The sequence below is a fragment of the Purpureocillium takamizusanense genome, chromosome 1 (assembly GCF_022605165.1).
Source record: "Purpureocillium takamizusanense chromosome 1, complete sequence".
Classification (NCBI taxonomy): domain Eukaryota; kingdom Fungi; phylum Ascomycota; class Sordariomycetes; order Hypocreales; family Ophiocordycipitaceae; genus Purpureocillium; species Purpureocillium takamizusanense.
The window spans coordinates 4,331,826-4,344,795 of NC_063068.1; the positions used below are offsets into that span (position 1 = coordinate 4,331,826).

Here is a 12,970-nt window from a genome sequence, read left to right on the forward strand (position 1 = left end):
AGATATTCCATTGCACCCCGGCCGGGGTTCACAGGGGGGGCTCACTAGGGGCCACCCCGGCCAGTCAGGCATGGAACCTCAGAACGGATCAAACCCAACCCCGGAACCCATGCCATGCCAGGCTCCCTGGGGCCGCTACGGCCGGCCGGCATCGCATCCATGTCAGGCGCCAACGGCAGCGCCGTCAACTGACGTCGTCTCAGGCAGTGCAAAAGCGCATCATTATGCGCGGCAACAAGCCGTCATCTGCTGTTGGGCGATTCTGAGGTTCAGCTCCAAGTATGTGAGTTTCCAGCTCCTCAGCAGCGCCTCCACCTGCAGAGCCTCATCTTTCCTTCGCCCGCCGCCTCGTCCGGCTCCTGCGCGCTGCCGGTTGAGTAACTCTCGAATTCTTTCTGCAGCTTCTCGCCCCGGACCTGGGGTCGCCCAAACTCCGTTCAATCGCCCCTGCGTGACGTGACGTGACGAACGGCTCGGCTCGTTTGCTGCAACGTGTGCCACCAGACAGGGGATCGGCCGTCACCACCAGACCCCTCCAAGGACCAGACGACACACTGCCCCGCCTACTCGTACTTGACCACCACACCTTTTGACCACTTCCCATTGCTGAACCGCAGTCAAACGTCTCTTCCCACCTCACCACCCCTTCTCTCCACGACTCTATCCTCGACGCGGTAGCAAGGGTACACAAAGATCACCTACGAATTCTCTTCACAGACGCACGAGGGGCCGACTGCCTGTCCGTCAAACATGGCGTACAACAGACCCTACGACCCGGACGCTCTCCCTAGGTACAGTAACGCCGCGACCCCTCGCCTGCCCGTCGCTGGCAAACCCGTTCGTCGGGCTTTGGCGTCAATCGTGACTAACCGATAGCCCCTTCTTATAGATTCGCGGAGCCTGAACCCGTACGTCCCTCCTGCCGCTCTCTACTTGCCGCTCTCTAGCCATAGTGCACGGGAGATGCAGTAGTCTCGTTGCCGTCTTGGGTTGACATTGAAACCAACAGAAGCCTGGCGCCGCCGCTCCGCCGAGCGCATCCTACGCCGCCCAGCCTTCCTCGCGATACGAACCCAGGCCGCCGGCGCCGGGCCCCCACGACCACTACAAGCAGCCTCCCTACGGCCACGCGTCGCCGCCGCCGCCGCCGCAGCAGCCGTCTTACAGCCAGGGTCCGCCACCGCGCACCAGCAGTCACCACCACGCGCCGCTGCCTCAGCAGGCCCGGCCGCAGCAGCCACCCGCCCAGGTCTCACGCCCGCCGCCTTCGCCCGTCCCAGAACAGGGCTCCGACGCGAAGTTGCTCCCGCTCTTCCGTGCTGTGGATAAGGATCGTGCGTTGGCCTCCTCTCCCAGCTCCCGTACATCTCGAAAGGAGTGATGGGTGACATGTCGTCCCGCCACGCCCCCTACTAACACGGCTCTTTGCTACAGGCACCGGCCAGCTGTCGGAAAAGGAGCTCTCAGCGGCGCTAGTCAATGGCGACTGGACGGCCTTTGACATCCAGACGGTGCGCATGATGATCCGCATGTTCGACTCGGACCGCAATGGCACCATCAACTTTGAGGAGTTCTGCGGCCTGTGGTCCTTCCTGGCCTCGTGGCGCACCCTCTTTGACCGCTTCGACGTCGACCATAGCGGCAACATATCCCTCTCCGAGTTCACCGACGCCCTCATCGCCTTCCGCTACCGCCTCAGCCCTGGCTTCGTCGAGCTGCTCTTCCGCACCTACGACAAGCGTGGCGAGGGCGTCATGAGCTTCGATCTCTTCGTCCAGAGCTGCATCTCCCTCAAGCGCATGACCGACGTCTTCAAAAAGTACGACGACGACCGCGACGGCTTCATCACCCTGAGCTTCGAGGACTTTTTGAGCGAGATTCTGAAGCAGCTGAAATAGGCCAGAGTTTGTAGGGATGTTGGAGCGAGACTGATCCTTTATCGTTTTGGGGACGCTCAAGGTCAAGCCCCGGCTCTCGCTCCCCTGGCTAAGGGAGCGAGGTAGCGCACGGGAGAGGAGCTGTCCGCACCGTACGACGGCCCAGGCCGATGATGACGCGCATGACTCGATACCAACGACGGGCATCATGGCGGAATGTGTAGAAGGGACAGTCGCGGGCGACGGGCGATTGGCTTTGCAGGTGTAGGCAGGCAGGCATACATACATGGATGATACCCTCATCTTCCTTGGTGCAGTGTCTTTTTCTTTTGCCCGTTTTCCTCTCCATATTTGTCGCAGACTGTCCCGCGTCGGAGAAAAAGGGGGCGTTTGACACTAGTATCTGATCTGGGTGTTTTATTGAATGCTGTTGATACCTATCTTGAGAGGATGGTTCTCCTTGATACGAAAAAGCCCTTAAAAATACCAAGGTAGGGCTGCTATGAGTATGAAAAGTAGCGTGCCACATGCTAGTACATCTCGGCACATGTCAGGTCCTCAGCAACGCCTTGAGCTTCTCGTCCGCGTACTGGAGGGGACTGGGGCACTCCGTCTCCTCCCAGACGCCCTCGCTCGTCATCGTCACCTCCTCGCCCTGACTCAGCGCCAGCGTCTCCGTCGGGCGACCAGGCTTTTTGCCACGGGCATACCCAGCGCTGCTACGGGGCGTGGACTGCCCCAGAGCCTGTCGGATAACCTCCTCGGCCTCCTCTCGCGGATACTTCTTTCGATACACCAGCTTCCCGGCCAGGCCGCCGACATTCTTGCCATCTCGGGCGCTGATCCACGAACGTACTCCCGAGAGCCTGGCCGTCTCCAGCCCGGCAGTAATCCCAGCTCCAATATTGCCGCTCAGTCCCCACGGGTGCGGCACTGTATCGAACGGGTGCAGCATCGTCGTCAATGGAAGGGCCGCTTCTGCTAGAAGATGCGAGGTGACGTATGGCTCCATGCAGTTGTAAGAAGTGCCATACGGAGAATAGATCAACGATACGGCCCGGTTGCGTGCTTGCGGCGGTATGGAGGCTAACGAGCGGACGTTTCGTAACTTCATAAAGTCGGGTGACGCTGGTGGAGTGAACGCACCAAGCATGGCCGAGACTGGCGAGTCGGGAGTTTGCAAGAGGGAAAGGCGAGGCGTGGGAATCTGCGGAGGAAGGTCTGAAATCGAAGCAGTCGGCGACTTGGGCGGCGTCGTAGCCTGGCGGCGAAAGATTGATGCGTGTGGCGGAGGGGGCCGGTACGTAATGCCAACGGCTGAATGGAGGCCGGTGAGGTCTCTCTTTTGATGAATCAAAGAAACCGTCACCTCCCCTTCGTTACCGCCACAAACCTGCGGTGGCACAGGGATGCGCACAACGGTATCCCGGTTCTTCGTGCGAGTTTCCCAGCGTTCCAAGGTCCTGACCATGTCTTCGTCGAAGTACTTCCAGCTCCGGATCAGCTTTGCCGCCGCGGGCTCTGCCAGGATGAGTGTCTTGCTGCCCGTAGGAGGCAGCTGGCGCAGAGTTGTTTCATTGCAGTGTTCGCTGCGAGCGTTGGTGATGATGACGAGATCGGGCTGCGCGAGTTGTTGCAACGACGACACGCAGGCCACCTGAACGTGAGACGCAAATGAGGCTTTCGGGTTAATCGAGTACGAGTCCTCTAGCCATGGGTCCAGGAGGATGCGGAAGGGTTCGGGAGTCGCCCAGGGTGCCGCAGAAGGACCCTCAAGAGGCTCAAAGCTCAGCAAGAAGGCGGCATCGCCGTTGAGTTGCTTAACCGTGAGTGCCATTGTTGTAGTTTAGCACATCCTCCTTGACTCTGCCCACCGCACCTATACGAGACAGAAGAAAGACGGGAAGTGTCCGACTTAACCAACTTATCTATAGGAAGAGAAACTCTCATTTGCGGTCACGCGTCGCGACACGTCAACTGGATCACGGTGACGCATACCGGGAGAGGGCACACGGGGGGGTTGGTTCCAGGTGTCTCGCACCGCAGTCACGTACTAGAACACACCAGACCGCGCATCTCGAAGGTGGCGTTTGAGTCGCCCATCGAAGTGATCCTCAGCGCCTGGAAGCCAACACTTGTTGTTCTTGCTCCTGGATATCCTGACACGGAGAGGCTTTGAGGCTCACGTATCACATCAAGGTCTTGACAGCCGAGCATCAATATTGAGAGTAGAACGACAGCAGTCGGTAGTCCAGTTGGCCTCTGCCATCGGCCGACGCGTAGTGACGAGGCGTCGAGGTATGGACCTCAGCTGGCAAGGCTTGGTGGTCCGGACCACCACGGAATTCCTCAACCTGCACTGGCCCATCACGAGCGGCGCCATCGCGAGAAGACGCATACCAGCTCGGCCACATTGTCTCTGAAGCGCGTCAGTTAGTCGCGTCGCCGATGTGCCGGTGCTGTTCCAGTTGAAGGAGTGCCATCGCTCGTCATCACGAGCACCTCGGTGCTTCGGAAGTCGTGGCGAGACTCAGCATGGATGCAGGCCGTCGTAATGGGAGCCGTCGAACGGGACAGACTGATGATTTCGACCTGAGATGCCACCGTGTCAGCACTCGTACGCACGCCTTGGGCATATGTCGAGCAATACCTACACTCTCGCAAGCGCAGTGCAGAGAGAGGCTGGTGATGGCGCTCTCACACTCCGTCTGGAATTCTGCGTGGTGGGGCGACTTGGACCCTGGAAAGGAAGGGAGACAGGCCCTCCGTGGTTGCCCCATCTGGGCGCCCGGGGGGTCTCCTGCCACCCAATGGCACAAGGCCCCTCTTCCCATCGGTTGGCAAGCGCGGGCGAGCGCGGGGTCGGTCGTCTGTCACCGCCTCGAGGCGGCCACGAGCCCAAGAGGCGGGCGCGACCGTGGCCGTGCTGCCTGAGCGACCTGAACCTGCGATTGCTCTGTGCTTCGGAGGAAGGAGCGAGGGGGGCCGCGATAGGACGGTGATGGAGGTGCCTCCCGGCTCCAGCGTCCACCACTTGGCTTGAGAGATCTGCCACGAGCTTAGGTTAGTGCCCTCCCCCCTCTATCCACTCGCCACAACCACGCGCGTGCACGACTCGGCAAAGCACTCGAACGGACGAACCACCACCAACACCACCACCAACGAGACGGTGGTGGACATCGCCGCCGAAGTCGCGAGCCAAATCTAAAACCAGAGAGCAGAGCCAAAGCGCAGGGGCGCGCACGCCCAAGGATGGAGGGAGGGAGGGAGGCTCCTCGACACGGCGACCCGGGCGAGTGATGTCAGTGTGCTCGGTAGTGCGACGCCCGCCCGCCAATGCCACCTCGGCTGCCCCTTGGGACACCCCCTCCAGGCCCGGATCGTCTTCAGGTTCGCTGCCCGGGCGGTCTGGACGCTTCGGCGCACGCTGTTTGGAAGCTGCGGACGCTCCGGGGAGTGGCACGCGAAGAGTCTTTTTTTTCTTTCCTTTCTCCCCTGATTCATGGCAAGCCTCGACGCCAGCTCTCACACGTTTCTTGGCCGATGCTGTGCTCCGGATCCAAGCGGCTCTGGGAAACGGCAAGCTGACCACGGGCCGGAAACGCTCTAGCAGCCATTGGCTTCACGCCCAACTGGGGCGACGGTGACAAGAGGTGGTGGGCGGGTTGACGCAGTCGGGCCCGCCGATGGGGCAAGGTCAGACCCAATGCGGAATCGACCTTCCCGCTGGCGGTACTTAATCGCATCATCAACTGTGCGCAGGGTTTCGTTCTCCAGTCTATCCAGTGTCATGCAGATGGCTGCATGCAGCGGCTGCTTGACGAGAAGAGGCGGACAGACGTCATGAGCCCGGTCCCCCTCTGCTGCGCCAGTAGCAGCAGCAGCAGCGTCTCCTGCCTGGGTCCGTGGAACGCCTCTTTCAACGGCAGCTACCGTCCTGCCACCAGTGCTTGTCTCTAGATGTTGGAGGCTCGACCAGAGCCCCCTCCCCCTCCCCCCCACCTTGTCCGTCACGTCACGAGCATCCCCAGGCGAGCAAGGATTCCAACAAGGGAGCTTTCCAGCTCCACGAAGAAGCCCACACTGCCGCCACGATTGCGCAAAGTACCAGGAGTACAGCACCTCTGCACCCTTGACCATGCCCACCACCACCCTGGCTCGTTGCCACACACCACCTACCTGTGGAGCTGGAGCTTCGCAAGCTGACGAGACAGATCCTTGGGATTCGTCGCGAAGCTGGGGGGAGCTGGCATGCCTGCATGACCGCTGGAGCTCTGCTGCTCGTTTGTGCGACCTTGCTTCGATCCCTCCCGCCGCCTTGGGAGCTGGAGCATTTTGCCATCCGCCCACAAGCGGCACCCATGCCATGCCATCCGAAAGACAAGCCAAATGGAGCAGGAAAAAGTCTTCCAATTCGGTCGCCGACTCGTTGTCGGCCGGTACCAACCATTGATTCGACCCAAGGCATGCCCCCCCACCCACGGCCGTCCCGAGTCATTGAGCACCTGTGAATGGCCCCTCCTCCTCGTGTGACTTGCTGCTGGCCGTGCTCCAGCGCAAGACGCCTCGCCGACGCTCTGGCCACTGGGCCTGACTTGCAAGCTCTAGGCTCTGCGCGAGACTGGCAGCAGCAGCAAAAGAAGGGACGCTTGGGATCCCGTCTGGTGGGCGCTAGCGGGGGGCGAGACGGAGAGGAGAAGAGGACCAAGAGGGCGCCGTGAATGGCAAGCTTGTGGCGGGGACCTCTGGCTGCTCCGCCGCCAGCATAGAGCTTCGTGTTTGAGCTTCCCATTGGACATGGTCGGCCCCCTCCGGCGGCCCTTTCTCGTCAGTCAATCATTTTTGGCGCAGGGTCGGAGGGTCATCAGAGTCACTAGTAGTACCTATAGCGTGCGCTCCGCTGGGTCTGCCGCGCTGGTGCCAGTCAGTTGAGCGCCAGCGCCCCCAGAATTGCGCGGGTGGCACCTCAGTGGAAGTAGATTGCCGAGGGCCCTGAACCCATCTACGTATCGTCCAGTCCATGGCGGCGGCGGCGGCGGCGGCGGCGACGGCAGCGGCGGGTGTCTGTCTGCCGACTGTAAACGCCCGCATTCCTCTCGAATCCGGCGCTGCACCAAACAACTTGAGCTTCCACCGTCGTCGCTGCCTCACATCGCCAACTCACGGATCAAGGGCCCCTCGTCTCGGCCCCTCACCTCACACCGGCTCGGGCGACGACATCGAGACGGACGCCGCTTGCGCAGGCCGCAGCGCCCTTGGACCCGTTCCCCTTTTGTCGCACATGATACCTGAGACGACAGCCACATCTATCTGCAAGGCTTCTCGACACGGCTCTGCTGCGCTCCCTCGCACTCACCCTCGGCGCTTGTCCCTCGTGGGCACGGCACCGAGTACAAAGTACCTTGGGTAGCGGCTTGCGAGGAGTGTCGTCGCGCCCGGCGCATCGCAGAGCCGACGTGGGCTCGCCACCATCATTCATCCGGCCAACCCGTCTTCGCTTATTACCTAGTTACCACCTACCTACCTACTAAGTTACTATACCTTACCTTCAATTTGCCTCCTTCGTACCTTGCCTTGGGTACCAACCAGTGCGGAGAGCACCGGCACCTACTTCGTACTATCTAGGTACCTACCTTTATCGAGCTGCGCCGTGCGGCAGGGACCGGACCCTCTCGAGTCTCAAACCCAGACGGGGAGGCGGAGCTCCTGACAGGACAGGCAGGCGCGGGCGGGCACCAGACGCCGGTACCGTAAAGTACCTACCTTGCCTCCTCGCCTTCTTCCCTCTTCGCCTGGGCTTGCGCTGCGCTGAGAGCTTGCTTGACATAAGCTCTGGCTACCGCTTATACACACCTCGCGGGCACCATCTTCTTTCCCTTCCATCGCGCCGCCTACCACCTAGCCTCCATTTTGACCTTGCATCGACACAAACCTTTTCCCGCAGGCCTTTGGCGCGAACGCACAGTCTGCCTTTTGGCCATCTCAACCAGCAGTTCTTAGGTCCACTACCGGCCAGTAAACTCTCTGCGCAGCTTTTCGACACGGCATCTTTGCAAATAAATAGTCGCTCCCGTTTATATCGACGACGACGACGACGACGACGACGACGTGCCCTTTGTCACCGTCACTGGTCGCCCGCCCGCTTCGTGCATCAGCTGCAACTCGCTCGCCCTCCCTCACCCAGCAGCTGATCGTGCTCGGCAGTCTCGGCCTCGCTGCATTCTCCCGGGCAACGTCGCCGACTTGCGATGCGAAAGCTCTCTACGGCTTCTGCTTGCCCAATTGATCAACCGCCTCACTCAATCACATAGCACCTGCCCGCCTCGGAGCTGTCTCGCCTCATCATCTGCACCGACCTACTACTGCGCATGGTGGGGTCAAGATGCCACCACGCTCGTCCTTGACATCCTCCTTCTCAATCACAGACGCTACCAACGAAGTCGTCTGCCCTCTCCGCAATCAGGATGGCTCTAGCTGTCGCAAGCGATGTGTCGGCGTGAGTTTACCTGCTTCTCTTTGGCCGCGTATCAGCTGCGTCGGCCTCGTGCCCTGCTTGCATGCATGGTCACGACGACTTGCTCAGCTCCAGCTGCCATGGCGCTGCTGCGCTTCTGTATCCCGATCCGATGCGGCTGCAATAGATCACTGACCATTTCACTCGTCGCACAGGAAAAGCGATATCGCTCCATGCAGGAGCATATCCGCCGGGCGCACCCTGAACACTATATCCCCAAGCTCCCCGCGACCGAGGAAAGCTTCCTACTCATGATTAGCTCCCCGCCCCAGGAGCGCCGCAACGACCAGCCCACATCATCTGCCGCTCAGAGTTGGTCCCCCCCCCCCTCCTCTCCCGAGCTCACTGATGCAGTGGTGAGCTGACCTACCCGCCACAACAGACCTCAACGACAGAGGCAATTATTATCGTGACACACCAAGCAACCCTGGTACGCCGCGTCATAGTGATGAGTACACCACAAGTGGTGGTAACCGAATGCTGGGGGCAGCTCGCGCAGCGGCGGCTCTCGCCGAACTTCACGGTATCAAGTCTGAGCGAGACATTGACATGGATGGCGTATGACTCCCTGGCCCCGCCGCTCCTATCGATAGCGTTGATGGGCTCAGCCCGGCATGGACGGCAGCTGACACTCGGGCTTGACCCGCGACCACTCCAGGGTTACTATTCGGACTCGGATGGGCGGCGCATTCCTCGAAGCTCGATTGAGCTGCCTCCCCTCAACCTGTCTCACAACGACATCACCAGTGATCCATTCTCTGGAGGCAGGCCACGCGAGATCCTGCCATCGCTCATGGCACATTCGCCTCCTGGCCGGTCCTCGACCCTGCCCCCGCTGCAGAGACCCCTCGGCCAACAAAGCCGCCCTCGGAAGCAGTCGGTGTCGAAGCGCGGCCGCGAGCCTCACCACAAGAAGAAGAACTCCAAGGGGCAGAACATTGACCTCTTTCGCCGTCTTCAGAACGAGGAGCCTCCAAGATATGGTGGTGGCTTTGATCGGAAGGCTCTGTCTGCAGAACCGTCCGCAAACCGCGATAAGCGGTGGGCAGACTTGATTGACGCCGCCGCGGCTTCCGCCGCGGGCGACCTGGACGATCGCACTCCAGTAAGTTTATACACTCGCCTGGGCGTGTGTCATCATGTTCTACCTCCTGACACTGTCGCCCGCAGGTTCCTCAGTCACCCGTTTCCATCCAGCGAGGTTCTTTGCCACCGTTCCACCATCCGCAGCCAGCTCAACCGACGAGCTATCAGGCCTCTCCTCTACAACAGGCTCTCACTCCACCATCATTCAACCAAGATGTTGCCGAGCCTTTTCCATCAGTGGAAAGCGGCGAGAGTGGCGAGACATTTCACATGGGCTCCCAGGGACTCTCGGAATCGTCGCCGAGCTACGGCTCTTCGCAAAACATCCAGATTTACTGCGCCGCCTGCCAGGGAGTGTCACAGCTCAAGAACTCGTACGCATGTACCGAGTGCATCTGTGGGCTGTGTTCTACCTGTGTCGGTGTCCTCATGGCAGAGCAGGGAGCGCATAGGAAATGTCCCCGCTGTGCTACCATCGGCGGCCGGTTCAAGCCTTTTCAGCTCGAAATCAGGTGATGTGACCATCTTCTAGGATTCGTTTTCCCCATGCATGTTCGCCTGCCTTTCCCGGTGCGGGGACGAAAAAAGCACAAGACAAACGACCCGACATCCTTTCTAGCATCATCAACAGGCGCCCTGGACGGCATCATGATACAGTTCTGTTTTCGCTCTCGCTTTATTTCGCCCCGGGCAACACGCCTTCATGTTGATTTCCCAGAGGCACGTATTTTGCCACGGGATTTATGGCTTAGCTGGTCGGTCGGGCCTGGCTTGCGCCGCGCGCGGTACATATGGTAGGTTTTACTCCCGCTCACCTCCACGGTGACTTTTGGATACTGGCGTTCAGATTGGTTTGACAACACTGCACTGGTTGGGTATTTTGGGTAGGCAAGGTCCTCTCTGCCTCGGTGTTTTTTGGTTACTTGCTGGAGATGTTTTACTCCATTGGGTCGGCCGGGGATGGTTTAATTACGGAGGCCGGAACGTCTCATTTCACGCCTCGTGTTAGGCAGGCGCATTGTTACGTACTGCAATGAACGAATGCTCTATATCTTGTGCGCCCCGCGGACGATATCGCGGCATGGTGCTCCGTGTGACGCGACATGTACTAATCAAGATCCGGTCTGCCGCATACCGGCGGGCACGGTATGCTCTTTGACCCAACCAACGCCAAAACAAGGCTTCAGTCCTGCCAATCCAAGTGCGGGCCGAGCAATCCATTGGTACGTGGAGCGAGACGCAAGGCACAAGTGACCAGACGTCTAGAATCTCTTCTTTCCCGCCTTCTCCTTTTCCTGCTTGAGCAAGGCGTCACGGACGGCGGCCCGCTGGTTGCGGCTGCCGCCGAGCTTGGGGCCCTTGAGAACGTCGCCCTGGGGTTGCTGCTGGCGCGAGGCGGGCTGAGCGTGCCGCCTGCGCTGGCGGCGCAGAGCCATGTCGCTGAGATACTGCTGGCGGAACTGCTCCGCCATGCGGTCGTCGGCCGATTTGTCGTCGCCTGGCGCGGCGGGCGGCGGCACGGAAGGGGGGGGAACGTCGTAGACATCCACTGGAGATGCGCAGGTTAGCTTCTCGAGGGGCCAGCATGGCGAGAGGAACGGGACCAGGGGGGATCGACGTGACGTACGTCTATTCTCATGAAGGAACTGCTCGACGAGCTGATCTCGCTTGATGTCATTGCTGCCACGCCTGTTACGGCCGCGGCGCGGCTTGGATGATGGCCCAGCAGTAGCCATCTCGGCGCGCTGGCGCTGGGCCTGGTCGCGGCGGTCCCAAACCTTATCCGGGACCTGGACCTCGAGCAGCTTGCCGTGCTTGGCTGGCTGGTCCGTCACGGCCTTGGTGAGCGACACGCCGGGGCGGGTGAGGTGCTGCTGCTGCTGCCCGCGGCCGTCGACTGGCTGCGACGTAGACGCGGAGCCCGGCGACGGCGCGTTGCGGCTAGATAGGCGAGACTCTATATATTCGGTCCTTAGATGATTAGCACGCGGACAGAAGCCACCAAGGGGGGTTGGTGACGTTTGGGGAAGCGACGGCGGGCGTTTTGAGGCTGAGACGTACATGTGCCTGTCGTTGAGAGAGGCGACGAGGCCGGTCTGGTGGGTGAAGCGGTCGCCGATGCCACGGAGCGGCGGCCTGTCATCGTCGTCGGCATCGGCGTTTGCTCCTCCTCCCCGGGGGACGAGGGTGCGCGACGAGACCGAAGACATGCCGCCGGGGTGGTCGTCGGCGGGCTGCGAAGAGGAGGCGAAGCCGACGCCGACCCGGGGGCGGGCTCTCCGGGCGTTGCGCATGCGCAAGGCGGCAGCGACGGCGGACTCTTCCTCGGAGGAGCCTGCTGCGGCGGGGGCAGCGTCTTCATGCGCGTCGGCGGGAGGGCTCGCGGAGTTGGCATGAGGAACGCGGCTGCTGGTCGCCGCGGCAGGGGCGTCGACGACGACGTCGTCATCGCCGGCGCGCTGGCGGTAGCCGATCCTGCGCTTCTTGGAGCGGAAGCGGACGGTTTCGTGCTCGTACTCGCGCTTATGCTCGTGCTCGGATTTCGGGGACGCGGCACCCTCGGGGCGATGGTCGCCGGCGCCAGGTGCTGAGGCTTCTTCTTCCATGACGAGGCGTGGGTGTTCGTGTGTAGCAAAGTGCTTTGTGCTTGAGAGGCTATGAGGAGAGCGGCGGCCTGAGCAAGGGCCAGGCTATGTTGCTGCCATGGGCGGAGGGGAGGGGACGCGAGCGGCGACGACGGCGGCGGATGGTCGATGGCGGATGGCTTGTTGGGGAGATATGTGTTGATGATTGTGGTGGTGATGACTGGGGATGGGCGAAGGAAGTCGATGCTAGTGTCCTTCGGGGGTTTTGCCTGCCTGAGGGACGGGAGGTGATGAGGTGGGCAGATTGGGCGTTGATTTGGCGCACGCAGTGCGCCGCCCAGGTGCCCAGGTGGGGCAGGGGGGTTCCAGGCTATTGCAGTACTACCTAGGTACGGGCAGGTCCCAGGCAGCGGTGAGCCAAGCCAGCGTTGAGGCCAGCTGTGGCAGTGACCTAGATGCACTGCTTCAGGGCGTCTTGAGCGACGCTGGACAGGCGGGGTACTCAGCGATAGGTGAGGTGCTGGAATGGAGTGCTGTAACAGGTCCAGCTCGCCCCAGCTGTCTCCCAGCTGTGCTCAATCTAGGGCAGCCAGCGCAAACAGCGGTACAATACTTTTAAGGTACCTTACAGTTGCAGTTACCTCATCTGCCTCAGTTAGTAGCCGTGGACCTCTGTACATTGTATAATTGTGCGTCCTTGCACTGTTAGTAGTAATTCGCCCGGGTTGGTACCTGGTAGGTACACCCGCTGTGCAACCCCGCCGAGAACGGACGGGATCTCGAGATGCGGCAGGCGACCCGCATGTGTGCGACGAGCACCAGAGAAGTAGCAGCCCGTCTCGCAAGATTGCAAAGAGAAAAGCAAAAACAAAGGGCGCAGCGGGATGACTTGCTCGCTCGTGAACCGT

The 12,970-nt window shown here is 60.9% G+C and overlaps 5 protein-coding genes across 6 annotated transcripts; 2 read left to right on the forward strand and 3 right to left on the reverse strand.

Moving 5' to 3' along the window:
- Positions 1–135: 135 nt before the first annotated feature.
- Positions 136–2,392, forward strand: JDV02_001339 (uncharacterized protein). Its single transcript, XM_047982257.1, has 5 exons — positions 136–279; positions 402–791; positions 890–908; positions 1,010–1,334; positions 1,435–2,392. The coding sequence occupies exons 2-5, from the start codon at positions 751–753 to the stop codon at positions 1,896–1,898; spliced, it is 849 nt and encodes a 282-aa protein (XP_047838219.1). The 5' UTR covers positions 136–279; positions 402–750; the 3' UTR covers positions 1,899–2,392.
- A 35-nt stretch (positions 2,393–2,427) lies between these two features.
- JDV02_001340 (uncharacterized protein) lies at positions 2,428–3,714 on the reverse strand (the record flags this gene model as incomplete). The annotated part of the gene is made up of 1 exon (XM_047982258.1): positions 2,428–3,714. One exon carries the CDS (start codon positions 3,712–3,714, stop codon positions 2,428–2,430), a length of 1,287 nt encoding a protein of 428 aa, XP_047838220.1.
- A 596-nt stretch (positions 3,715–4,310) lies between these two features.
- On the reverse strand, positions 4,311–4,711 carry JDV02_001341 (uncharacterized protein; the record flags this gene model as incomplete). The annotated part of the gene is made up of 2 exons (XM_047982259.1): positions 4,311–4,469; positions 4,532–4,711. 2 exons carry the CDS (start codon positions 4,709–4,711, stop codon positions 4,311–4,313), a joined length of 339 nt encoding a protein of 112 aa, XP_047838221.1.
- Positions 4,712–6,975: 2,264 nt separating this feature from the next.
- JDV02_001342 (uncharacterized protein) lies at positions 6,976–10,523 on the forward strand. Of its 2 annotated transcripts, none has more exons than XM_047982261.1 (5): positions 6,976–8,703; positions 8,774–8,821; positions 8,882–8,949; positions 9,050–9,496; positions 9,562–10,523. In XM_047982261.1, exons 1-5 carry the CDS (start codon positions 8,364–8,366, stop codon positions 9,991–9,993), a joined length of 1,335 nt encoding a protein of 444 aa, XP_047838223.1. In that variant the 5' UTR covers positions 6,976–8,363; the 3' UTR covers positions 9,994–10,523. The 2 variants fall into 2 exon arrangements, with proteins under 2 accessions (XP_047838223.1, XP_047838222.1); XM_047982260.1 differs by having other exon boundaries at positions 6,976–8,373; positions 8,547–8,703; positions 8,774–8,949.
- Positions 10,524–10,739: 216 nt separating this feature from the next.
- On the reverse strand, positions 10,740–12,083 carry JDV02_001343 (uncharacterized protein; the record flags this gene model as incomplete). The annotated part of the gene is made up of 3 exons (XM_047982262.1): positions 10,740–11,026; positions 11,105–11,448; positions 11,539–12,083. 3 exons carry the CDS (start codon positions 12,081–12,083, stop codon positions 10,740–10,742), a joined length of 1,176 nt encoding a protein of 391 aa, XP_047838224.1.
- Positions 12,084–12,970: the final 887 nt, after the last annotated feature.

What these genes read in the sequence shown, in the direction of transcription:
- JDV02_001339 (XM_047982257.1), top strand. Translation starts at nt 751, where the DNA reads ATGGCGTACAACAGACCCTACGACCCGGACGCTCTCCCTAG. An exon ending in CCGTGCTGTGGATAAGGATC is followed by an intron (nt 1,335 to 1,434) that starts GTGCGTTGGCCT and finishes TCTTTGCTACAG; the next exon opens with GCACCGGCCAGCTGTCGGAA.
- JDV02_001342 (XM_047982261.1), top strand. Translation starts at nt 8,364, where the DNA reads ATGTGTCGGCGTGAGTTTACCTGCTTCTCTTTGGCCGCGTATCAGCTG. An exon ending in CACATCATCTGCCGCTCAGA is followed by an intron (nt 8,704 to 8,773) that starts GTTGGTCCCCCC and finishes CCGCCACAACAG; the next exon opens with ACCTCAACGACAGAGGCAAT. An exon ending in TGACACACCAAGCAACCCTG is followed by an intron (nt 8,822 to 8,881) that starts GTACGCCGCGTC and finishes TGCTGGGGGCAG; the next exon opens with CTCGCGCAGCGGCGGCTCTC.